Below are 26,681 nucleotides of genomic sequence, written 5' to 3' on the forward strand. Positions count from 1 at the left end.
GGGAAATGTAGTTTTAAAGTGTAAAGTGTGGTTCTCCGCTCACTAATTAAAAATGTTTTTTTAAATCAGTTATTTATTTCAAGAATATAACAAACAGTCTAATTTAAATATCCTATTTAGAAAGCACAGCTTTGTTTGCTGATTTTATTCCTTCTCTATCGATGTGGCTGAGGTGGAACTCTGCTGGAAACACGAAGCCAGGATCCAGCCTTCTGCGGAGCAGAGAGCGATTAGATAAAGTCGATGGTGAACAAGACGAGTAAGACGGAGAGAAGAGGAAGATGAATAATAGAGAAGTTTAAGAAAAAGGAATAAAGGATTTGTTTTACAACATGAACTGGGCAATCCAGGGATGAGACTGTCAACACCTCTTTTATGGTGAGTGTAGATTATTTCAGAAAGATTATTCAAAATGCTTACGATTTGTCTCACACAATGACTAACACACAATGCCTTGCAAACGTATTCATATTCCCTATACTTATTCACATTTTAAGTTTCATCCACAAACTTTAGTGTCTTTTGTTTGGGATTTAATGTCATACAAGAACACAAAACAGTGCAGAATCATGAAGTGGAAAGGAAAATGATATTGTGTGGGGTTTTTTCTTTTTCAAATTAAGATGTGCAAAATACTGTGTGTATTTGTATTCAGCCCCTTGAGTCAGTTCTTTATGGAGCTTCCTTTCACTGCACCACCTTTGCACATTCAGAGACTGAAACATTTGCCCATTCTTCCTTGCAAAAAAGTTCATTCTCATTGAGATTTAAGTCTGGATTTCAACAAATGGACATGCTTCCTATGGCATGATTATTTTTCTATAACATAGAAAGTACTGCTGGAACTTCTGTATTTTCATCAGTTGTGATTGATAGCTGCTCACACTGAACCAGGTTCTAGTTCTGAAGGAGGTTTCCTCCTGTTAAATGGGAGTTTCCTTTTCCACAGTCACTTCACGCTTGTTCAGGAGGACTGAATGCTGCCAGTCACTGACTGGATGGAATCTTCTGGATTTCCTTTGACAGAAAACTTTTTAACCAGTTGGAACAAAAAACTGAACTTGACTCCATTCTTTGATAACAGGATCAATTGGAATAAATATATTTGACTTGGAATCTTCATGATTCAATTGAATGAACTTTTGTTGTTGTGAATTGGCACTATATATATGTACGCTGAAATGAATTTAAATTAAATTTAAATTAAAGGTTTTCAACACATAACATTTTGCAGATAGGACAAAGATGTTAATTTTAGTTTCAGTTGATCCATAGCACCACATAAAACCCAAATGAAATCTGTTTGTGATTGTAACAGGGCGAAATAGGAGAAAGTTTAAGAATATAAGAACACTTGTGGAAGTCTCTGTGATCTGTAATGTGATCCAGAAAGATTTGAACTCATCACAAGCGGTGCATGCAGTAGAACACCAGCAGCAAAAGTATAGAATATCCTGTTTTTATTTGGGTTTATCCAGTCTGCCTGTTCCTGTGGCTGCAGCAGCAAGTCTATGACCCAGCAAATATTAATCTGGTAAGAAAAAAGAAAAAATGAATGACGTGGATGAAAGATGAGCGCACTGTAACTCATAGTGTCCAGAGCGGACTTCTAATTGTTCAAATCTAGAGCAGAAATGATGCAGGAAGTAGCTCTGTTTTCTGGAAAAAGTGTATCTGCAGCCAAATGCTTCCAGATGTGTGGAGGTTCTCCAAACAGTGACAAACAAAACTGAAACAAATGTGCTGTGTGAAGCGAACATGTTTAATTTCAGCTGACATCAGGCTGAGTCATGAAAACGCTCTGCAAAAGCAGACAGAGGAGGAAGAAGCAGGCCTGTACGTTTACCTTTGGTTGTTTCATAAACTCACATTATTGTCAGAGTTCCTGTGAAGGATCTTAACCCATCATTCAGCAGCATCAGCTACAGAGGGGGAAGAAAGGCTTTAAATTCATAGAAATCTGTGTTTGTTTAGTCCACCAGTGGAATAAGTTTGACTTTAGAGAGCTGGAATTCAAACAGAGTTTTTTTCTTTAAGCCTGGCACCAGGAAGGAAGGGAGCCGTGGAAAACAAAATCAGCCACATGTGCCGGCCGGTTTCTCTTGGCTTTGGACGACCGGGAATTTCCTGCAGGTCACATCACAGGAGCAGTTTGTCCGAGCCAGAGGGTGATGCTCCTGAAAACATAAGACACAAAATTCTTCTGAAACAAAACACCTTTTAATGACAGAAGAAATAGTCTTAAAAATACTAAAAAAAACCTTTTCAATGTATTGTTTTATTTCATGAAGAGGGGATTTTTATTTATTTTATAAGGGGAAAAAACATGCAAGTCAATCTGGTCCTATATGAGAAAAAGCATTTGATCACTTAACTTAATAAATAGATGTGGTAGCTAACTGCCAAGGCGTAACTAGTACGTTTTTAACATCACCATGGAGAAATTCTGGTCCACTCTTTTCTGCAGAATTCAGTGGTACTGAGTGGGATTTATAGTTCTATCAATTATGACTAAATGTCCAGGTCCTGAAGCAGCAAAGCCACCCTGGACCATCACACCACCACCTCTGTGTGTGACTGTGAGTCTGCTGTTGTTTTTGTAAAATGCTGTGTTAGCTCCACACATATGAGATGATTCTTTTTGCTTTGCGGTGATTTTGTGCTTTAAACTCTCCCATGGGTCCCATTTCTTGTCCAGAATCTTTCATATTGTTGAATCATGAACAGTTACTTTAACAGTGAGGTGAGGTCGTTCTGGGGTCATCTAGGACTGGCTGGATGTGCTGTCCTGAACTTCAATAACCTGTTCATTGTTCCTTTTACATGTTTTTTCATGCAGTATTTGTTTTTGGAGAGCTTTAACTCCAGTGATATCCAGCCCCTGCCAATCAAAACACTGCAATTGGATTCACTTTTACAGCAATCCCAATAAAATCCACACTGACAAAGTGTCAGTATAACTGACAGTCTTTCTTTCTTTTTTATTTCGTGTGTTTTGCAGATACTACTTGGAGGAATTATGAAATATGCCTCTCCTGAAAAAAAGTAAGTGTTAAGTGAGATCCAATCAATGCTGTAGAGGAAACAATTACACATGACAATGTCTAGTTTGCCATACATGTGTACATAGTTTTTAAAGTGGAAGTTTATCAGAACCAGCTGTTGCCAGTGACAGACTCTTAAGTTTTCCTCCAGGGAAAGGGAGCAGGAACTGCGTGAGCTGTGATGAAGTAACCAGATGATACAAGTCCGTACGGAGTTATGTTTTCTGAGTTTATTCACATAGAGAACAGCCAACTGGATCGCACAAACGTCTGAGAGCTGCTCCAAAAAAGTCATCAGGATCAGCACCAAACATTCATTCTGCTCATGTCTTTTCTAAGATTTGTTTTGATCAAATGTGTCATGTGTGGTGATTTTTATCAAACTGTGAGGCAGCATAAATCACATGCCTCCAGCTCAGCAGTAGTGAAATCCTGCCAACTTTCCAGGCGGACACAAAAAGAAGTCCACCTACCTTTGGCAGGTAATACAAAACAGAACTTCAAAAGCTCATGATCTGGTATTTTAAGAGCTTTTTTTTAACCATAAATACCTGTCAGCATTTTGTGGAAAAGAATTAGGGCCACTGAAAAAAAAGAATTCAGACTTTTTGCTCAACATTCTGACTTCAATCTCAGAATTCTGAGGGAAAAAAATCAGAATTGTTTATTTATTTTTCATTAACCCTAATTCTCTTCCAAAGCATTTAATTTCTTTTTGGTAGTGATAGTAGATTGTGGAAGCAATGCATAAAGACAAACCACATAGTTTCCTATAAACCAGATGTTATAAAGGGGGTGCACAGAGTTTATTTCAAATAATTTGGGGTCCCATTTCTTTCAGTGTGTCTGGAAAGTCTGATCCAGGGAACAAGAGATTTTGCCAGAGGTGTTCTCTATTCTGAAAGCATTCTGAAAGAATCATTCGACTGAAGAGGCCAGAAGTGAGATGATCTGAGGCAAAATAATGCCAAAATTAACAAACTGTCAAAAAATTGCACAGAATCCTAAAGATAGGACTGTATTTAACCTGTTTAGGTTTATCAGCAAAATTAGTTGATTTAGTGGTGAGTGTGACTTTAAGCAGAGCAGTTCAGGTATGTCAGAGTCTTACATTTTGTATTAAACCAAAGCAGGAGAACAGTGGTGGATTTAAAGTAGCTTCTTCAGATGTATTGCTGGTGAGGGACAAATACACCCTTCAGCTTCTTCAGGGTTTCATCACTTGTTGTGTTCAGTGTCACTACGACTTTTCAGTGTCTGGATTTGAAATGGCACAACAAAAACCTGCATATATATTTTCTGTGGTTTATCCAACTGAACTGGAACTGAATTTCCAATTAAATCAAATAATTGAGATAAAACATAATAGGATGACAACTCAGTCTACAATGAAATAAAAGGTATAGCATTTCAAGAATCACTTGTTTTTTTCTTTTTTTATCTTTGCATTTGACATTTCCTTCCATTTTTTTCAGGTCCCTGAATTGTTTGCCTCTTGTTACAGAATGAAACTTTAGATGTTCTTCCAAGTAAATGTTGACTCAACTTTTCCCATGTGTCAGTCAACCAGGTTCTTATTGTGCTGCTGGTACTGCTGGCATGTTTGCTCCTCCATAGTTCACTGAAATTCTCCACTCAACCAAAAAAAGGTATGGCAGCTCAGATGTCTGATTTTATGCTCTGGACATTAAAGGGGCAGTATTATGTGTTTTCCAGGCACATAGTGCACAATCAAGCAACTATGTTACCTCCAGTTGTTATAAAAATTATACACATATTACTTAAAAGAAATTTAGCATGAAATTGGGTCTCTGCCTCTTTAAGAAACTCCTGCTCTTTCTGAAGCTCTGCCTTCATGAAGTCATCACATGGCTCCTCTATTAACCGTTTAACAACATTTTTACCAGCGTTGCACTGAGAAGTAGCTTGTATAATAAGCTCAGCAGATGTCCAGTTTGAATTCTTCTAACCTCAAAGGTGGAGCTAGGTCCACCCAGGTGTTTAGCGTAGCTGAGTGGTTGCCAGGGAGATTAAATGATTTCTGAGATATGCATTAAAAAAATCAAGGCAACACTCCAGGTGTGTTTTTGATGAGGGAATAACAAAAGCTCAAAAAAGTTGATTTTACACAAGACTGACCTTTAACAATTTCTCTCAGTAGTTCACTCTCAGGGTCTAACTCATCTCCACTTTCCATTCTTGGTGCCTCTCAGCATACAGGCAGAGCCATGGTTTAACAGCAGATCTCCCAGCTGAAGAGGTTGAAACAGATGATGTTGTTCCTGTTATCATCTGTGCCTCCGAGGAGCGTACTGGGGCAACCATGGCAACCATCAACAGCATCATTAGTAATACAGATTCCAGTGTTTTCTTCTACATTGTTACTCTGCGTGATGCAGTCAAAATTGCAAGGTTTGTCACTGTCTTCAGCTTTAAATCAAGAATAAAGGCTTCCCTCACACCTTTCAGAATCCAGGTATCACTGTCTGTTTCTCTCAAGGAGATATATAGAGAAGACCAAGCTGAAAGGCATTCAGTATAAGATTTTAGAATTTAACCCTATGGTTCTAAGAGGAAAGGTGAAGCCAGATTCTTCTCGCCCTGATCTCCTTCATCCAGTGAGTTCTCAATTTTTACTCCTAAACTATGTTGTGAGCACATATGCTAATCAGTCAGCAGTCAGCAATGCTTCTGTTTCAGACACATGGAATAACCTCAACTGTGTTTTACAGCTTAATTTTGTCAGATTTTACCTACCTCTACTAGGCATCAGCCATAGGAGAGTCATATATGTGGACGACGATGTCATTGTGCAAGGTATGTGTTTAAAAACAGAATCTGGGTAGAGATTAGATGTTGCTGTCTCACTGTTGATACATTTCACCATTTTAGTATCATTAGAAAATATAATAAGCTACTCAGTCAGTCAGACAGACAGACACACACACATGTATGTATGTATACATACATACATGGGTGGACAGATGGACGGATAGAAAGATAGATCATTTTTGTTTTTGTTTTTCAGATTTTTATGAATTCTTAAAATCTTTTCCAACATCCTGGACTGCCTATTTCAAATAAGCTATGGCAATGTCATTTACATTTTTACAACAAAGTGTTGCACTGATTAAGTTTAAATAACGCTTTTGACAAATGCTAATTAAATTATTCCAAAAAATATATATATACTTTTGAAAACGTACAAAACAAATTTTTGAAATAGTTGTGAAGTAGTTGTCAGTGTTTTGCTGTATGCTTTTATTGGAGAGTCAGTGTTTGTGAAAGTTCTTTATTGAATCAGCAACAATAATAATCTATAAATGAAGCACTGATGTTATGTTATATGATCAGTGATGAACGACTCTATGGTTATGCCTTCAAATGATTATTATTTTCAGGTGACATTAAGGACCTTTACAATATAAAGCTGAAAACTGGACATGCTGCTGCTTTTGCCTCTGACTGTGACTTACCCTTCACACATGAGATGGTGCGAAGCATTGGCATGCAGGTGCATTTCTATGGTTGTTAATGAAAGCCATATTACACTGTATATATAAATTTCACATTTACATGAAAAATTCAGTGATTTATTTTCTGGGTTGACGAGTGATGGATAAGACAGATGATGGAGTTTATGTTGGTAGCTAAAGTCTGTTGTTTTCTGAGCTTGTTCCTCAGACCACCTACATGGGCTTCTTAGACTACAGAAAGCAAGAAGTGAAAGACTTGGCCATCAACCCCAACCACTGCTCCTTCAACCCCGGAGTGTTTGTCGCAGAAATCAAAGAGTGGAAGAAGCAGAAGATCACCAAACAGCTGGAGAGATGGATGGAGGAGAATTTCAGGTGAATGGGAAACATTGTTTCTACAACTGCAAAGTTAATAAAAAATGGAGGCATTCTACTCATTTCCTTTTTGTTCTAATGGAGTCTCTGGTGAGAAAACCAGAACCCAAACAGAGGATCATCACTGGTCAACACTAACGGGGCGGGAAGGTGCAGGGTGGGGGTTGCTTACCACATGCATGATGTTGTGAGTGCTGCCAAATTAATCAGAAACTGGGTCAGCCTCCTCTGCTGTTGGAACCACTTGGAGCAGGAGGCATGTAGAGATGAATGAACCTTCATCAAGGCAGAGAGAGTGTCTGCATAGCACAGCATGAGATTAAATAACGTTATTATCTGGACAATGCTGTGACATTTGGATAAACACTGTAATAGTTCACATATGTGGAATACCTATAGCATCTCATAACTGTGATGCTGATGCCACAGAATTATGGAATTCAGTCTGGTTGATTTGGAGATAAAAATATATATAATGTAATTTCAGGTGTCTCCAAAAGGCTTATTTACTTTAAGACGTGTAGAATATTTACATTACGTATGGTATATATGTGTTTTTCTTTAGTTCACTGTATCATTTAGGCTTATTAAGGATCATTTATAGATATAAAACATAAATTTGGCTTTGTTAGACAAGTTCTTTTCTTCTGTTAGCATAAACGATCCACTTGGAGCAGTAAACAAGTAGAGATGGAGTGAACTGATGAATGCTTGAGGTTTTTTAACACAATGATGGAAACTTCTGTCAACAGTTGGTACAGCTGGTGAGATGCAGCATGTACTTTAGTGCTTCTGTTTGGCCTGATCAGTAACCCATCCCTCTCTCCAACAGGCAGAACATTTACAGCAGTGCAATGGCAGGAGGCGTGGCCACTCCGCCCATGCTGATAGTGTTTCATGACAAATACACAGCGCTGGATCCTCTTTGGCATGTCAGACACCTGGGTAAGATTCTAACTAACCTTTCAAACATGATAATGCCGTGAGAAGACAGAAAAACCTGATCAGAAATAATATTGCTAATTATAATGCATCAAATCCAGACCAAAGCTAGTGAGCAGCAAGTAAGAATATGCAGTTTCATGGAAGGGAGCATTTTAGTGAGTAAGAATAGTTTTACACATGGTACCACAACATTGTTTTGTCTTAAGGCTGGAGCCCCAATGCACGCTATGCAGAGAGCTTCCTGCAGGGGGCACAGCTGCTGCACTGGAATGGCCCATTCAAACCATGGAATGACCCAGCCGTCCACTCGGATCTGTGGAAAAGGTGGTTCATACCTGACCCGTCTGGAAGGTTCACTTTGACTCGGCCTGGCAGTGACAGCTAAGGCCCAACGCTGCAGTGACTGATCCACTCATTTCAGAATGTTTGCTTTTTAGTCTGCTCCCACTAAAAGGCTGCCTTTGTGTTGTAACTAAGGGGGCTTTTTTAAACTATTCCTCTCATTTTTGTGCTTATAAGTTTGTCTTATGTCAAAATGTGATCTTTATATGTGGAATCAGGGCCATCTCTGAGCTATTGTTCCATAAATTATAAATAGTGAATGCAGCTTCTCAGGTGATAAGTTTGAAGTGTTAGGACTTAAGAGTTAAACTCACAGAAATAATTCATGGCAGAGAATGCTTTATGCATCTGTTTGATTTTATTTAGGAACTCATATTGTATACATATATGCCTTTAAATTAATTATTTTCGACACAATCTTATCAATTATAGAATGTATTGAATAGAATTAGTTAGTATACTAACAGTTTAAATAATTAAAGTTGTAAAAGAAACAAGATTCTGGTATTTAAATTTTCTGTGATTTTTTTCATTGACGTTATGAGAAGTGAAACAGGGAATCATGTAGAATATTCATATTTCTTGTGGTGTATATATTATTTTTTTTAATTCTCAGTATTATTTAGGCTTACTAAGAATTATTTACAGATATGACAAAACATAGACTTGGCTCAGATAATTAATTATATATCTGAATCAAACATAAATTTGGCTCAGATATAAATTTTTAATTTATTTTAACATACCCAATAAAAATAATTAAATTTTTCTTATACTTTTTCGCCATTTCACATGTATTTTAATATGATACTGGTGTGTGGGGTTGACAAGAGATGCCTGCATAAAAGATATTTTTTATTGGTATCATTTATTCTTGACATTTTCTGAGACTGACTTTTGTGCTTCCTTTAGCTAAAAGCATAATCATTACAATTAATGGAAAAAACACTTGAAATTCATGATTCTGGGTGCAATGACTCAAGTTCATATTTATTTTATTTCCTGTCTTCATGGGTGAAGTGTATGCCATCTGGCAAAACTGCCTCGTAAATAACAGCAAACATTGTTTTTTTTATGCCAGTTTACAGCTGAGCTCAACGATGCTGTGTGTAAGCCCCCACATTTACTTGGAGGTCAAATGAAAAACCTCAAGTGATGAGTACTTTAGGGATGACTGGTTCTGATGGTACTGCCAGACCATTCATGGGTTCAACCCACATACTCACCTCTTCTGCTCAACACACGAATGCATTCTCCTGACAGATGTGGCAACATTTAAACAGAAATAAGCAGTTTTTTCCAACACTGTTTGTAACAACAAAAGAACACACATTTTCTTACTTTTTGTTTTGTTTATGTTGTTAGACTGTTGACTAAACCGGGTCAATGTCATGATAAAAACGATGAGCTGATGTGTCTTTACCTCAGACTGAAATGTTGTAGCACTGAGGTCATCCTGTGCTGGTAGTTCTGGTTAAAACCGGTTCTCCAGCCGTTCTGGCTCCGTTTTTATCCTCACCGACTGATACAAGCGTCTAAATCTCACTCCCATTTTTTATTGGTCTGATGTAATATTCTAATCATAAATTTCATCACTTTCATCAGCTCTAAACAGAAAATATATAGCGTTTGGGGGCTTACACATATGTTGTTGAGCTCAGCTGCTGCAAACCAGCATAAAAAAATCTATATGCATAAGACATATATATACACATACATATATTGCTTGATTTGTTGAACTACAGCAGAAGCTCTATCTACTTTTGCCTTCCTTTCGGACACTGATATGACTCAACGTCTGTGACTCTCTGATATCGCTGCTGTTTCACCAGTTGTTGACTGGTTTTCATTCACTCATCTGGACTTTTTAATATTTATTTGAGCTGTTCATGTTCGTATGTATACATTTGAATGTGGATTTTTGCTGTTTCACACATTAAAATTATTCACACAGGCTCCAGTTTCTTATAAACACCTGCTCTAATGTTTGTTTTAAATGTTCATTGAGGAAGTTGAACCTCAAACACTTTCTGTAGCAATCAACAGTTTCTATCCCAATACCAGCTGCATGTTTAGAAACTATTCTAATCAGCAGAATTAAAATGAGCATATTAAAGGACTCAAACTTTTGCGAAATGTTTGGTGCTTTGTAATCTATTCTAAAATCAGTTTAGGTGTTCTTTGAGCATGCCTGTCTTGTTTCTGCTGTTAATCTTGGAACTTGTAGGAGTTTTGAGAATGTGACTATAAAATAGTTCCCAGACTTATGTAGACGTTCTTAGATCTCCAGTGAATTTCTTTCACTTTTCAACTTTTCTGGCTGTTAGCCAATCAAATGTGTGCTCTCAAACAAGTTACTACATCTCAACCTGGTCAAGATGAAATATGTTCTACAACCTTCAGCACCACTTAGTAATACATTCATGTTAATATACATAAACATTTCAGTTCTCACTTAATGAGGCTTTTCACTGATTAGTTAAAGTGATAAAAGAGGAGGTCTTATCAACTGACTCTGCAGATTACACAGAGCAAATTCAGGCAGGAGTTTATTATAAATCACATGCTTGACAGGAAGTGAAAGCTAAATCATCAGAGCCTCAGCTGACTGTCTGCAGACAACATCCAAGATCGACAACAATTTTATGTTTTGTTTTCACATCCAGCCAGGCCTTTGTGAGGGATCAGCAGGTGAGTACAGATATTTGTGTTTAGAAAGTGGCCAAAGGGAACCGAAACGCAGTAAGTATGAAACAATCACCATCCCGTCTTTGTTTTGATTTCTGAAAGCTGGAAGCACTTGCATCACTAAAGCTTTGACTTTCACTTCCTGTGGGCTTCCGTCCTTACTATACAGAAAATACACAGATACAGCAGAAACAAAAAGCTTGTTGCAAATGCAATGTGATCACATTGATCTTAACTTGCTGTAAATATTAGAAAGCTGAATCTTGAACAGTAACCCAGAGTGCAGTGCAGTCGTCCACAGCCGTTTCTGCTTGCTGCAGCGACATCCTCTTTGTGGTTTTAAAATGCATTGTTAAACTTTTTTTAAGTTTGAAACATAATTATGACAAATAGAAGAAAAGCGTATGTAAGATGAATTGCACGCATCTGCAAAGCATTGTAAATGCCACAAGGCTTTAGGGTTCACCTGTACTTTAATACTAATATGTTTTAATATCTTTAGGACCTTCTTAAAAGCTTGTGTTTGCTGAAACTTGTCACCGGCTCTGTTGTCAGACATGGCAGCTCAGGATCAGCCACTCTGCTGCATCTGCCTGGATGTGTTCACCCAGCCGGTGGCTCTGCCATGTCAACACCACTTCTGCTGGACCTGCATCACCAAACACTGGGACAACGCTGACAGATGCCAGTGTCCCCTGTGCAACAGGCGCCTCACCAGCAGACCAGAGCTTCAGGTTAACGCAGGAATGTCTGGGCTAAGTGATCAGCTGGAGCTGCTGGCTCAGCAGACCGCCTGCTGCAGCTTGGAACCACAGCCTGATGCGGGACAGGTTGTGTGTAGCGTCTGCACCAACAAGGCCCAGATGTCCTGTCTGGTGTGTCTCAGCTCCTACTGTGAGACCCATCAGGTGTTCCATCAGATGATCCCAGGCCTGAAGAGACACACTCAGCTGGACCCTGTGGAGGGACAGGAGGACAGAATGTGCAACAAGTATCAAAAAGCTTCAGAGAAACTTATGTGCCGATGTGGCCTTTTTGTGTTGCTTGCATGTTTTATTTTAATAATTGCTGTTTGTTATTTTGCATTTATTAAACTTTGTTGTATTTATTGAACTATTTTGGATTCATCTGGATTTGTTGATTAACTTCTTTGGTGCATATTTTTGTGTCCACCGTCCAGAAGCTCCTTGCCTCTCTGGAGACAGAAACCTGCCATGATGTCCGCCATTCACTCCAGTTTCTATCTTATGGAAAACTATTAGCCTCCCGTTTTTATGAAAAATGCTCTTTAATTAAATTTTTAGAAGGCTAGGTTTTTTATCTACTGAGCAGATTAGACCACTAGAGGGCAGGATGTTCTTGAGAATCTTTTAAACTATAAATTATGTATAATATGAGTAGCCTTGGGGTGCACAGTGGTGCAGTTGGTAGCACTGTTGCCATGCAGCAAGAAGGTCCTGGGTTCAATTCCCGGCCCGGGGTCTCTCTGCATGGAGTTTGCATGTTCTCCCTGTGCATGCGTGGTTGTTTGTCCTGTGTGTAGAGACACACAGGACCTGCGATAGACTGGCAACCTGTCCAGGGTGACCCCGCCTCTCGCCCACAACGTTAGCTGGAGATGGGCACCAGCAACCCTCCTGACCCCACTAAGGGGCAAGGGTGTTAGAAAATGGATGAATTGAGTAGCCTTGCCATTCTTGTATATAAAAACTTAAACTATTCTCTAACTGATTACTGATGTGATCTAGCACCTCACAGCAACAAGATGCCAAATCAAGAGAAATAGTGTCAAAATCTATGAAGTGTGTGTACTTCATTGACAAAATTTAAAAAACAACAGGTTCTCGAGAATCTCGAGGGCAGGAAGAGGACTGGGGCACTTTTTGGAGCAATTCTTTACTGACTCTGATCAGCTCCACCACCTGACTTGACCCTCAAGCTTGTTCATGTTTTTGCAGCAGTGTCCAAATGGTCAGCCATGTTGGCCAAAATCCTAAAGCTGAAAATGTAGAAACTAACTGTTGTGAATTCTAAATATAAAGTGCTCAATAAACATTTAGAGTTTTAAATGAAAAGAACAATATAGACACATTATGTGTTGAGAAGAGATGTGTACATTTATATAGATTCCCAACATTTAGCTAGTGTCTAGTGTATTGCCCTATTAATAACAATTACCACATTTATGATGTTAAATTTTTTTGGGGGTGTGGGGGTTCTTCTTTTTTGTCCATCTAGAAAAATAAATATTATTTATAATGGATGGCTATGTCCTTCTTTCTTAAGTGTATTTGAGTAAAAGTTGCTGCACTTTGGATTCATTCTTCCTATGAAATTAAAACTACGGTATAAAATGTGGTTGATAAAAAATGAAAAACCACACATTTCAAATCTTTTGAAGAAATTTTCATCTGAGAATGAAAATCTCTTCCTGAAAGATTTAAAAACAGTGTGTTCTTTATTACCACTTCATACAAAGTCTCAATAAATACACTGAAGCTTGTAACCGCAATGAGACACAAAGGGAAAAGATTAAAGCGTCAGAAAATTTTAAGCATTTTTTTCCAGTTGTAATGCATCATGTAAAATTAAAAAGAAAAATTACAAATGTGTTTGAGGGAACTCAACTCAGAACTCAGTAAGAACATTAGTGTTTGGCTGATTACTTTTTGTAACAAAGCTTCTTGGTAATATATCTCTTTACTTCATGGTACACTTGTAATAAGGAAAACGGGGCAGTGTTTAAATGAATTGACTGTTTAGACCTTTACACCATGTTATAATGTTATTCACTCATCAAAAACACACCTAGAGTATTGCTTTGATTCTTTCATGCATGTTTGAGAAATGCTCTAATCTCCATGGCAACCATTCAGCTGTTCAAAACGCCGGTTGAAAACTTTGGAGCTGCAGTCTCCAAGTTTCTGAGGTTCCACCTCACAGAGCCCCCAATCCCCATGCCTCCCCCCTGGTTAGTCAGCTCCTTCAGACTAGCCAGCAGCAATTAGCAAACACCTGGTGAAACTGAAGATCTGCTGAGCTCATTATATGATTTGGAGTTGGTCTTGGCTCACTCCAAAACAGGAGCAGAGTGCTTCTGTCGACATGCTTATATCAGAGATTTTAGATGTTGGCCGATATAATCTCATTCTTGTGTTCTGGCTGATATCAGACCGATTTATGATATTAATATCAAACAGGACAACAATAAAGAAAGCACCAGCTGACCATAAGGTCTATTGTTTATGAGCAGCTCAAAATTAAAGTTTTCAGTGGTAGCATCCCACATACTCTCCTTTGCTGTTGAAGCCACATTAGGTTCTCTGATGCAGCATCATATGAGGGGAAATAAACAGGCTTTCCAAAAATATAAGGTTTATTGCCAAGAAGCCCTGTTATAACAGAAATAATCAACCAAGCGCAAATGTAATAACTTTTCTTCCTAAATGTAAAATATAAAAGCATGTAATGACTGTTGTTTATGTTTCTGCACCATTCAAACAACACTCTGCACATATTTCTTCCATTTCATCTTTCTGTCTGCTTCAGTGGGAGTCTATCAGCCTCCCACAACTCCTACAATGCTCACAATTTCAAAAATGTGGATAAAACATTTTGTAGTGCTTGCCTTGTCAATAAGACGACTGAAACCTGCCCTGCCTGCGTCAGCGAGGGCAGTGTGCAATGTTTCCCATCAGAAGCAGGTCAAAGTTCAGCTTCAGGCTCCTGTGGCATTGTCTAGGAAGAGTCCCCTCTCCCCCCCCCAACTCCCCCAAGTCAAAGGTTGAAAGAGAAGCCCAGGGGGTTCAAGAGATGGTGTCTGGAAAAAAATAAGAAAGTTAAAAACCTTTTAAGATGCTAATTGGAAGCACAGGGACTGAAGTTCATTGATGTGATTGTAATGTAAAAGGATTAGAATGCTCCACATCAGCAGTAGGGATCAGCAGAAAATCCTGCTGGTCCACTGTGAGAGAAAGGCTGTGAGGAGACGATGTGTGAAACGGCACGTATGCTGCTCACAGCTGGCAGCCAGGAGGGGGAAGGGGGGAGCACAGCCTCAGTGTGTGTGAGTGTGTGTCTAGGGTGGGAGTGAGAGCATAAATGTGCTACAGTGTGTAGGCAATGCAACAGATACATGCTGGAGGATGTAGGTAACAGGTCATTTAGGATTATCAGTTTTAGGTGTCATTAGTATAGATGTGTGTGGGGGGGGGTGGTGCGTGTGTGTGTGTGTGTGTGTGTGTGTGTGTGTGTGTGTGCGTGTGTGTGTGTGTGAGTGTGAGTGTGAGTGGAGTCACGTTTAGCTTTGAGGTGATGTGTCATCACTGCCTGATGACTACCTCAGCCCAGCTCAGTTTTCCTTCCTCCTGAAGTTTCACAGTCACAGAAAGTGAAGAAAGTCTTTTTGTCTTTAAATATGTGACTAAGAGGTTTGTGAAATAGCAGTAACTCAAGATGTCTCCGAATTCTGTTTTTGTCTAAAGTCAATTAGCAAAAGAATAGAAATGTAGAAAACATTAGCAGTGTGAAAATTTTCAAATGAGTGAACCAACTGAACCAACCTTCATTTGGACAAAGTTCAGGTTTCACTTTTAATTTCTGGCCTTAAGGACCTTATCTGTTTGACCAGAAGTAGCAGTTCAAAAGTTTTCACACCACTTTTCCACAGTACAAACACAACCTGTGTGTAATTAGCATTGTATGAGACAAACTGACACAAAATAAGGAAAGAAAATGCTAAATGTTTAAGAAAAAAATGTTAAAAGAAGAAAACTAGGAAAGTTTAGAAAAAAACAACGAACAAAAACCTTACAAAAAATTACAGCGAAAGCAGAGAGCCAGAGGAGAACAGGTTCGACCCTGGTTCAAAATCCTGGGTTCGAATCCCGTCCTCGGTGCCTTTGCTGCATGTCTTTCCCATGACCCCGGTCTGATGGGTTGATGTCAAAAATTAAGGACACTAAAAAAAATAAAAAGTAGCTGCCATGGTTACATATACATGGCTTGAGATGCACATGGAGTAGGAGGAAGAGGTATGTTTTTAGAATTTTAATGAAGATTAAAAAATAAACATACATGTAGGCAAGGAGTGAATAACCAGACAAGGAACAAGCGGGTAAACACAGGAAGAAGAATAAACAGGACAATCCAGGACTGAACTGGAGAAAGTTTAATACGGGAAGCTTGATTACTAGAACAGAAACAAGATTATGAAGAGAGGAGAGACCTCAGGCCGACTGAGGTCTCTCTGAGCACTCATCAGAAAACAACAAAGTGAACTAATGAGAAACAGGCTAAGCATTAATTTAAAAAATCAAACTCAGAAAACGTCAAAACATCCCCAGGATATGACGGTAACTTCCACTAAGCCCACAATGCTTTCATTTATTGGTCTGATGGAATATTTTAATCTTAAATGTAATGTTAGCATCAGATGTGAGCAGAAATAGACCTGAACACATCACTAATTACTGAAATAAATGATATCCTAATTAATTAAAAACAATACATGGCTGAAGGAACACAACCACTCTCTGGTACCTCAGGAACTTTCTGAAAGTCTAAATTTAGTGAGCATTGTTTCAGTTAGTCGGACTCCACCTGCTGGGATGTGGGGCATCAGGTCAACGCTGCAGACGTGCAGACCGGTCTGGTTTTCTCCAGCCACAGTTGTCCCAGGGGGATCACTGATCGGAAAGGGAAACTGTTTTTTTTTTGTGTTCGATTCCACCCACACTTCTGAGTTTGAAACAGAAACCAGCTCAGGTCTAAACACAGACTCAGGTAGCGTTTCAGCCTTTGTGTAAATTACACAGCTGAGGGGATTCTCTGCATGTTCCCAACTATATTCATGTTAATACTTTTCAAACCCGCTTTCTAAATCCTTGCTTGCTCTTGCTCTTGCTCAAATCAGCTCAGCAAGAACTTAGCAAAAGCAGATAAAAGAAAAACGCAGGACATGATTTCTGAAAGCAGAGTCAGAATTTAACTAGGCCAAAGGGCACAAAGGCTTTTGAAAGGTGATGAATAGAAATGAGGTTAAGTGTAGATATTTTTTTACCTCTCCGTCTACTGTTTCAGACCATTTGAAGAAATGTTTAATTTCACAAATTCTGTGTTATTATATCTACTAAAAGATGAAATTCAGGTGTTTTTTGTTTTATTTGACTAAAACTTTTGTTTGCCCAGAAACAAACTGGACAATCCGCTTTTGCAGTTTGGGCAAAGAAAACTGGAGAAAATCAAAGTGCCAACTTTGCATTAAAGTGTCATTATTTACAAAATACTGCAAAGTTAGCACTTTTAATGCACTTTTAAAGCAACCTTTGGAGCAATGTTGCATTAAAAGTGTTATTATTTACTGAACGACACTTCATGACTCCTTCATATTTATGACAGGTGTCATGTCAGTCTTATGCAGACCCTGTCAAGTAAAGTGTTACCAGTTTACATTTCAGCTACAAGACAGTTCAAGATACTTTACATCATAAAACATTAAAAAAAAAACATCAGAAACATATCATATAGCCAACAGTTGTGAAAACCAGCAAGAGATATTATATTTTGTCATTAAAAGCATTGACTTTGACTTTCACAGACACTCTCTCTGAACAATCTGAGTTTGAGCTGTTCTGCAAAGAGGAATGTGCAAAATGTTCAGTCTTTGGAAATGCAAAGAAAAAATGCAGTGTTGAAAAAGATTGACATTAAAAAAAATTAATCGTACGATTTCCACACTTTTAGTTGTTAAATTCTGTTTAATAATTATCGGTCATTTTCATTCAACTTAATTAGCTGCTGATTCATGTTCTCTAAATGATTTACGGTACAAAATTTCATCAAAATTGTAATAGTAATTGTAACATGGCAATATGTGGGAAAAACCTCATGGAATATGAAGCAATATAGAAACTTGAATAAGCATTTATTAGAATAGACCTTCTAGTATGTAAAGGCTCTGTGAGCTCAAACAAAGGGTCCAATCCAAGTTTACATCACATGAACTGAGAATGGAGAGATCAGTCTGAAAACCTTGACACAATCTCTTATCGAGTAACATCCCAAACTGTTTTCAGCTTACAGATATCTGCTGCGCATGCTGTTCTGCATATCTAACATGAGTGGGTCGGTGAGAAATGTGTCAGACAGTAGAACTGCTGCCAGGCTGCAGGTTTCTCTCATTAGATCATCCACAGATCGGCAAACTCAGCATCTGAACTTTAAATTCATCTGTTAATCAGGACAAATAATCAACTCTAGGGGTCATCTGATTTCCTCGTGGAACTGTGGTGATTTCAGTCGGATGTGAACGGATAAACAGTTTACTTGTCATAATATCACCACTTAATCCATCAGAAATAGGAAAATAAATAAATAAATAATAGAGAATAAAGTTACTCTAAATTTATTCCAGTGTGGCCCTTTGTAGCGAGCTCCACATGCAACATGAACTTTTAAATCAACATATTCTTTCCATTTTGAATAAATACCAGCATTGACTTCACTCCTCATGACACTTTATACAAGAGCTATTCAATCATTTTTCATGCAATTTCAGCCACTATAATATATCTCTTTTTTCTATTCAATATATGCAAATTGTACATTAACTGTACAAAAAAAAGAAACATTTTCATGTAACATAAAAAATAATCAAAAATTGAAGTGTATTCAGAAATGCTTTTGAAATGGGAGATATAAACACAGAACAATCCTCAAGGGACACAGATTGTTCTGTTTAGCTGGAAAGTCATTTTTAAAAAATGCTTAAGAAAAATAAAATTGACAAAATATAATATTCACCTCAAAATCATATAACTGACTATGTATGCATCAACACAGCCAAAAGTAAAGGGGAAAAAAATGCGCATAAAATGTCAAAGCACCCAGAGTTGATTGTCCCTTTGTACTCAGAAGACAGATTTTCAGATTTCCTCCTCAGACGTTCAACAACAGCGCCCCCTACAGTCAGAACTCTGAAGGAGAAAGTCTCATGTTGCAGAGCAGTCCTGAAATCAGGGCTCAGTGTGGATGATGTTTTCCTATGTTAAATGATGCGATGTTAATAAATAAACTCATATATTCATCAATCAATACATCAAATTATTTGTCGGCTTTCGACAAATAATTTTCCTAAACAATAATTCGTCATACAAGGAATTTCATTTAGTTCTTAGTCATTCAATAAATCTTTATAGGCTACTAATTTAATCAAAGTGTTCATTTATTAATCAAATTAACTACATTTATGTATTTTTACTGATAAAATATAAATAATAAACTAGCTAACATAAATACAAGGAATAATTATGAAGACCAGATAATCTACATCTACTGACAGGAATAACAGCAGAGATCTGAAGTGATCAAAGAACTTCAGGAACAGTTGTTATTATTATTATTATTATTATTATTATTATTATTATTATTATTATTATTATTATTATTATTATTATTATTATTATTATTTTTATTTTTATTTTTATTATTATTATGGAAGCATTTGTTTCTGGATCTCAGCAGCTAGGTAAGCAATCTAAGTCTTTTTCTCATTCCCTGAATCTTCCAGTCTTTAACTGATGTTCTAAGAATGTTAAACCCATCAAAACAACATTTTACAATTTCTTTGACATGAACATTTTCAATGCAATAATGTTCAGAAACATTCTATGTATAAAAACTCCTAACCATTCAAAGGTAGCTCACTCAGTGTAAAGTGTGGCACAATCATTTATAATAATCACAGCAGAATATGTAGCGTAGCACTCTTGCTAAAAAACAAAATAAAAAAGGCAGATCTGTTGGTAAAGCAGAGACGCTAGCAGGCTTCTGATCTGGAGCCCTCCAGGCTTCACTGCCACTAAAATTCCCTGCAAAGATGGAATTGGAAATGACAGCCTGGTTGTCCTGGAGAGCATATGAAGAGTTAAAAAGGTTATGTAACTGAGTGTAGAACAGCATAACAACGTGACAAAAGTTGCTGGTGTAAACTATTTACAAGCATCACAGCACTATATTTGTTGCTTTTGTGTTTGGACAGAAAAAAGGTGTGGAGGGGTATTGCTAACATAGTACTGAAATATTATATCTAGCTTGCAACCAGACTATGATATTGATATTCTAAGGTTGGGTGTCATGTCATTCCATTTTATTGTAAAAGTCATAAAATAACAAGGCAATATAACAATGACCCTATTTGGATAGGTAAGATTCTAACCTTTGGTACTCAGATATAGTTGTTGGTAGTCGTGACCTCATGCTATGAATCAACAGTGATAAGTGATTTTGAGGGAGGGGGGGTTATTTTGTTTACATATCCTGACAAAGAAAGCATGTGGTTGGCTTTCTCAAAAGCAGCTAAAGAATGGGTCAAAGAAAACAACAGGGATTCTGAAATGTAAACAGCCTCCAAATTTCACAGATAACAATTATCTGACACCCAATGGCATTTCTGGGAGCCACATCCCACATCCTAACATCCAGATCCCAACTGTTCCAGTCCACATTTCAGTTCCGATGCTTCCCAAGGAGACAGGATAACTCAGCTGAGTTCACCCCCAGAGTGAACTCTGGGGGTCACTCTGGCCAGTCCCTCTGACCAGGTGTTGCTTCAGATATTCCTTTTTGACTCCTTCTGCTCTGCACTATGTTTAGTGCTTATGATCACTAAGCATAACTGCGAACCAATTCTGCTGTCAGCATGCAACTCATTTGGATGTGATGTCATTCCCAGATTTCAGTTTGGACCTCAAGAGACGGTAGATTTGTGTTGGTAGCCACTGGAAATTCATCCGTCCAGGTTTTTCCATTAGGCATTCAGTAATGTTTGAGAAAATGCTTTGATTTTAAATCAGTTCCCAGCTTCGGTCATTGAGGGCCAATGTCTGACGCCTTCTGTGGTTCAACACACCTGAGTCACAGCATTAGGTCATTACTAGGCCAGCCACAATAACAGGCCTACTGGACGATAAATTGTCCCAGACGTTATTGCAATAAACGATAATATTGTCGTTCTGAGACCATTTTTAAGTAATATAATGGTAATGGCATAACAATGCAAGAACACATTCTCATTGAGTAATAAACTTTAAGCTCTAATAAACATTTAACACTGGAACTGGAAGATACTTTAAATATCCAAGATAAATAAACAAAACAACAGAAGGGGCTAGTTAAGAGCAATGCTCCAGATTGAAGACTTGTAATTCAGTTTTTGGTAGAAAGAAATGCAAATGAAAATTATTGAACTTGTTTTAATTTATCGTTGTTTTGTTGCTTGTTGCGACAGGTCGAGTCATTAGCAGGACTTTGTAGAACTTTAGTCCATGATGTGGTAATTCAGTCCTTTGATTCAGGTGTGTTTAACCTGGTCTTTGAGGACAGAAGTGCCACACCCATTCTTTAAATATTCACATGTCAAAAAAATCATTGAATATACTAAAATATTGTAACTGGGTGGATTTTAGTCTCAACAGAAGTATTTTCTGAGGCGTTTCTTTATAAAGATTACTGATAGAGTTGATCCCTCTGACCTGCTGTTGCTTCAGATATTCCTTTTTGACTCCTTCTGCTCTGCACATCAATTCCATCTGCATTCCTACAAAGCTAAATGCACAGCACATATTTATGTGTGCATTTGGCTGTGTCTTTGTCTGAGACTAAATAAACTTGGGGCATGCACTGAGCCAGGTGCTAATTTGGTCTCTTGGAATGTAAATGTTAGGACATTTAGATGAAGTGAAAGTGGTCCAGAGTCTTCTGTGGGCAGGGACAGGAGGTGTGGACAGTGATCCTGTCTTTCCAGACTGGAGATGGCAACTGAGAAATAAACAATATGTTTAAGTAGCAAGAGAGTAGTTTTTATCTTTCATTAAGATCAACACAGGTATTATATACCCTAATTGAATATTTCAGGGTCAAGTAGACATTATACAATCAAACAGCTAAGAAACCACCTGTGTCATAGGGCTGACTGTAGGTTAATGTGTGTGAGGTGTATTTGCTTTGGGTGTGACACACTGGCGACCCATCCAGAGTGAACCCCACCTGTTGCTGCTAGAGCCTCTGTATATACATGTATTTGAGCACAAAATCCTATTTTGGCAGCAGGATAAGTAGGTGCTTCCCAAATATATTCATTCTCAACTGAATAATTTTTTCTGTTTGTTAATTCATTCACAAACTTCAATGTCTTCACTGGAATTGTCTGTCATGGAAAACACCCCTTATCTCTGCTTACCCTAAATAAAATTCGATACACTATTTGCCTTCAGAAGTCCACCTCAGTGGCTTTTAGTTTCAAAATCAATCCAGCCGTCTAGTGCAGGCGAGGTCAGGGAGAACGGTATGGAAAGATTTGAAGTAAGGATAGGAAAAAAAATCTCCCAGAGCACCAATTTATCATCTTGAAATAGAATAGTTATGACACATCTGCAAACAAAATTTAAGAGCTTTCTTGTCCTAAAAGGCTGGAACAGACCAGGGCTTACAGGAAGAGCTTTATTGTTCTTGCTGCAGTCCATATTTTTATTTGAATGACCTTGAATTTTAAACTTTGTTGTTCTTGCTTTTTCTTCAGTTTTACATTAAACAGAGGTTCGTCAGCTATCGTCTGAGTGTTGTTAAATTCATGGTGTGTTTGTGGAGCGAAGAAAGATAAATTACAGTTCCTGTCTTCTTTCATTCGTTATGGTGGTTAGGTAAGAATGTGATTTAGACTTTCCTACTCGACTTTATCTTTTCTCTGTAGCCTGATTGTGACCTCAGGTTGGAGACTTTTCACACTCAGATCAAAGAGTGAGCCAACTCCCAGGTGTGTGTGAGGAAGACACCATGTTCACTTTTAAGGCTACACTTTAATTTTTGAAAAAGCTTATAGTTGAAGTGACCTAGGTTATGCAGTTATTGTTGTCTTGGCTGCTGGCTACATTTCCTCCCTCTGCTACTGTCTTCTACTATATAATTTTGTATAATTTACATTTTTCTCAGGTTTTAATTTAATACTTTACTTTTTTTATTTTCAAAAGAACTACAGCTGGCTTTGTGTTTAGCTATATCAGATTTGCTGTGGGGGTTTTTCCCACTGGGTTACAGGTGCTTTTGTTGTCTGCTTTTGTTCTCCTCCCCTTTGCAGGTGTTGCTGATCCAATCTGTTGATTTGAAGAGCAGAGTATTTGAACCTGGCTGTCTCTGTCTAACGGATCGCTTTCAGCGTCCTCTCTGCCTCTTGGTACTTATGGTGCTCTGCTGCCAGGCCTCAGCTCCCATCCTCTTGCACATTTAAGTTTGTCTTTGTTTTTGCACCTCAGGACTTCCGTATTCACTCACACAACACATCCAAGCATTTGCATTACGCCACTGATACCGACTTTCACAATCCATTGCAGTTTGTGTTAATAAATATAAATTTTTCTGCACCTTATCCACTGCATGGTCTCCCATTTTTGTTATGACCTTGAGCCAGTATTAACAATGTGTCATAGGCAGGTTAACAGACACATCTACTGAAGGAGACAATAAGTCACCCAGAAAAGGCTGATTATCATCCAGCGCTCCTTAAAGCTCCAGCAGGTTTAAGAGCTGTAACAGGTGTAAAGTCTGTTACACCTGCAACCAGGTGTAACAGACTTTGACATTGCTGATGTGCTGGAGTGCATCTTGCTTGAGATATGCACTCATGTTGAAATAAATCTTCATTGTGCAGCAAACCCTTACTTGCACTAAATTGGAAATAATTTAGAAAAATACACTGAATTACAAGGCTTTACAGAACAATGTGCTATGGTTGACTTTACATGTAAGATTATAATTACATGATTTTAGTAACAATAGGTGGTTGTCTAAAGCAGGCTAGCCTGAGGCTTGAACTGAGTCTTACTCCATTCCTGGTGTTGCATCTGTTGGAAGACAGAGGTTGTGGAAAAGCCTATCGAGTTCAACAGAAAAAAACATGATTGTACTGAAGGGATCGGCTTAATGACAAGTAAAAAAGGCAACAGCTTATCATACAGTCCACAGACTTGTATTACTAGGTTTGCAGGAAGGCCAAACTCCCGTTTGCAGATGGCATCCCAAGCAGAACTCTGTGAGCCTCAGACATTCTTTACAACATGACTGAGCTTTAAGCTGTTCCAACAGCTTTATGCCTGATTGGTTCTTGGTTTTCATGATGCTGTTTGTCTCTAACAAACCTTTTGAGTTCTTAAAGGAACAATTGCATCTATACTCAGATTCAATTAGACACAGTGCAATGTGTTTCTGCAAACATGACTGTGACTTAATGGAAAAAATTGCTTCTGTGGATTCGTGTGTTTAAAGAACCTTGTTCCAAAAGTCTTGTGGTTGGCTGAGATATAACTTTCCACACCAAAGTAATGCTGTCATTTTCTTTTTAGAGGAGACAATCATCCTGGGATCCGTTCTAGACAAGCAGCCACCGTGCAAGTCACAAGGGTGTACTTACTTTTTGCACATACTTATTCCATTGTGGCTTCCTCTTTGTTTTATTAAAGAATGACAGTGTGGAATCTGGCGTGTATTTTTACATACTTGAGGTTTCATTTAAATAACTTTAGCTACTGGTAAATCACATTTTTGGTGTGTCAGCATATGATTGGGGTTTTTGGGTAAATGTTGGTTAAAATGATGATTACTTTGTTCCAGGGAAATATAAAAACAGTTTCCAATTCCTACAGGTCCTCAGTGTTTAAGTATTTCCCCTGAGGAAATACCTCAGCAAGCATTTCCAGCTAGAAACAGAAACAAGTTCAGCTTGGTGTGTGATTTGTGTTCCAGAATATATTACTTCCAAGACACAATCAGAGCAAAAACTAGTTTAATGTAGTTTTTGAAAATAGAATAGAATAGAATAGAATAGAATAGAATAGAATAGAATAGAATAGAATAGATCTCATTTGTCAAACTTGAATGTTTCAGATTGTTAAACACATTTTAATCTCAGGCAAAAAATAAGGAAAAATAAATTCAGTTTTCAGATGAGAATTTCTATTAAATAAGCTTTTCTGAAGCAACCTGGCCCTTCATAGAACAGTAACTGCTGTCATTGTTAAAACATTAACTAACTATAACTAGCATTTGTTTTTAGAAATCTGAGTTTCATTTTATTAACTACTTTAATTAGTTAATGAAACTAATTAAAGTTTCATTAACTAATTAAAGTTAATGAAACTTTAATTAGTTTCATGTCTAACAACATGAAGTAGGTTAAAAGATTTCAAAAAGCTTTATACTAGACTTAAAGAAACATCAGAACAGCTGAAGAATAAAATAATTGACATCAATCAGTCTGTGTTATTGCTGTGAGATTTCAACCTTCTTCATAAACTAAATTCTGAGTAACAACATTGAGAGACAGCTTGACAGTTTGTGACAATATCTTCAAATTCACTTGTTTGAACCTCTGCATGCTTTAATCCGCTAACTGCTGTGGAAACTTAACAGGAGTAAACCTTGTGCAAATCTGCCATGTGTCAAATACTGTTTGGTTTCCATTAGGCAGCCAGAACAGCTCCCTGTGAGTTTCCACTGGGCTGGAAATCGCTGCAATAAGTCCTCTATTTGGGATCACAAGACCTGACCAAACCCTTCATTCAGCTGTTTTCCCACCTGGCATCACCTGCTAAGACAGGAATTCAGCCCTTTTTACTACGTTCCACTTTTTAAAGTTTAAATGGTAAAAGAAACTCTCATTTTAAGACCAAGGAGTGGACAGCATCCAGGGTGGACAGCATGACAGACTGCTAGGTGGACAGCAGTGACGTGCGGTCAGGGGAGGGGGGCGGTCATGGAAAATAATATATAATAATAAAATCATTTATATTGCTATTTTCACCCTGTAGTTTGTACTATAAAGTACCTATTTTTTACTTAGCTTAGTCAATTCTGATAAAATATTTAGAACGTACGTAACTTTAATAAGAATCATGGGAGCCAAACGTGGCAAACATGTGATGTGCGGTAGAGCAAGGCAGGGATTTGACCTCTTGTCAGGAATTAACTGGACTTAATGAAAAGTGACAATCCCCTTCCAAAGCATTTGGCTCCAAGAAATACGTCAAAAATTACCCTTTTAAAGATCTATCAAGGGTTGAGAAATTCATTCGTCCCCTTTTACCCTTCAGCACTCTTCCCCTGAACTCCGCCCCCTCTGGATACCAAATCCTGGTCTTGCTTTTGGTCAGACTCCCTCCATCACTCATTAACCCTGTTCCGTCATACACACTGATGTTGCAGCTATCAGATCATGTCCTGATCCCTCCATGTCTCATTCACAATGTCCAATGCCCTCCATCAGCCTTCATCATGTAATGATTGACTTTAGTTGCAACATTTGAGACGTTTCCAGGTCAAAGGCCTGGAAACATGAAGAGGGATCACATCCTGAATGTCTTTATAGTGCCTTTCAAAATCAGTCACAACTCTTAAGCTTCCATTAGATTAAATGGTGATAATAGGTACTTTGGTCAAAATAACATATAAAATAACATAATAGCATATGACCAAATGTGAAACATGGTGGTGCCTGTTCCATGCTGTGGGAAGTCTTTTCTTCTGCAGGAACAAGGATGCTGGTCAGTTGATGAAAAGATGAATGGAGCTAAGAGGCAACCCTAGAACAAAACCTGCTAGATGCTGAAGAAGATTTGAGACATAAGCTTCCAGCAGAACCACCACCCTAAACCTACAGCTACAGCAGGTAGCTAATGGCTATCAGAACGTAATTATGTCTCAGTCAGAATTCAGACCTAAAACTGACTGAGAATCTGGAGCAAAACCTTCCACCATAAGTTTA

The 26,681-nt window shown here is 38.0% G+C and overlaps 2 protein-coding genes across 3 annotated transcripts; both read left to right on the plus strand.

The window, feature by feature from the left end:
- The first annotated feature begins 234 nt into the window (after window positions 1-234).
- On the plus strand, window positions 235-10,280 carry glt8d2 (glycosyltransferase 8 domain containing 2). Of its 2 annotated transcripts, XM_008401525.2 has the most exons (10): window positions 235-378; window positions 3,002-3,045; window positions 4,607-4,693; window positions 5,258-5,456; window positions 5,545-5,662; window positions 5,777-5,861; window positions 6,446-6,558; window positions 6,729-6,895; window positions 7,728-7,840; window positions 8,047-10,280. In XM_008401525.2, exons 2-10 carry the CDS (start codon window positions 3,027-3,029, stop codon window positions 8,223-8,225), a joined length of 1,080 nt encoding a protein of 359 aa, XP_008399747.1. In that variant the 5' UTR covers window positions 235-378; window positions 3,002-3,026; the 3' UTR covers window positions 8,226-10,280. The 2 variants fall into 2 exon arrangements, with proteins under 2 accessions (XP_008399747.1, XP_008399746.1); XM_008401524.2 differs by having other exon boundaries at window positions 5,545-5,861.
- A 503-nt stretch (window positions 10,281-10,783) lies between these two features.
- Window positions 10,784-12,435, plus strand: LOC103459768 (E3 ubiquitin/ISG15 ligase TRIM25-like). The gene is made up of 3 exons (XM_017302696.1): window positions 10,784-10,873; window positions 11,426-11,909; window positions 12,414-12,435. The coding sequence occupies exons 1-3, from the start codon at window positions 10,828-10,830 to the stop codon at window positions 12,433-12,435; spliced, it is 552 nt and encodes a 183-aa protein (XP_017158185.1). The 5' UTR covers window positions 10,784-10,827.
- Window positions 12,436-26,681: the final 14,246 nt, after the last annotated feature.

The sequence above is a fragment of the Poecilia reticulata genome, linkage group LG23 (assembly GCF_000633615.1).
Source record: "Poecilia reticulata strain Guanapo linkage group LG23, Guppy_female_1.0+MT, whole genome shotgun sequence".
NCBI classification, from domain to species: domain Eukaryota; kingdom Metazoa; phylum Chordata; class Actinopteri; order Cyprinodontiformes; family Poeciliidae; genus Poecilia; species Poecilia reticulata.

Coding starts and splice junctions, on each gene's coding strand:
- glt8d2 (XM_008401524.2), top strand. Junction 5,457..5,544: donor GATGCAGTCAAAATTGCAAG/GTTTGTCACTGT, acceptor GTTTCTCTCAAG/GAGATATATAGAGAAGACCA. Junction 6,559..6,728: donor TGCGAAGCATTGGCATGCAG/GTGCATTTCTAT, acceptor CTTGTTCCTCAG/ACCACCTACATGGGCTTCTT.
- LOC103459768 (XM_017302696.1), top strand. CDS start 10,828: ATGTTTTGTTTTCACATCCAGCCAGGCCTTTGTGAGGGATCAGCAG. Junction 10,874..11,425: donor CCTTTGTGAGGGATCAGCAG/GTGAGTACAGAT, acceptor CTCTGTTGTCAG/ACATGGCAGCTCAGGATCAG. Junction 11,910..12,413: donor TGCCGATGTGGCCTTTTTGT/GTTGCTTGCATG, acceptor TCCTGTGTGTAG/AGACACACAGGACCTGCGAT.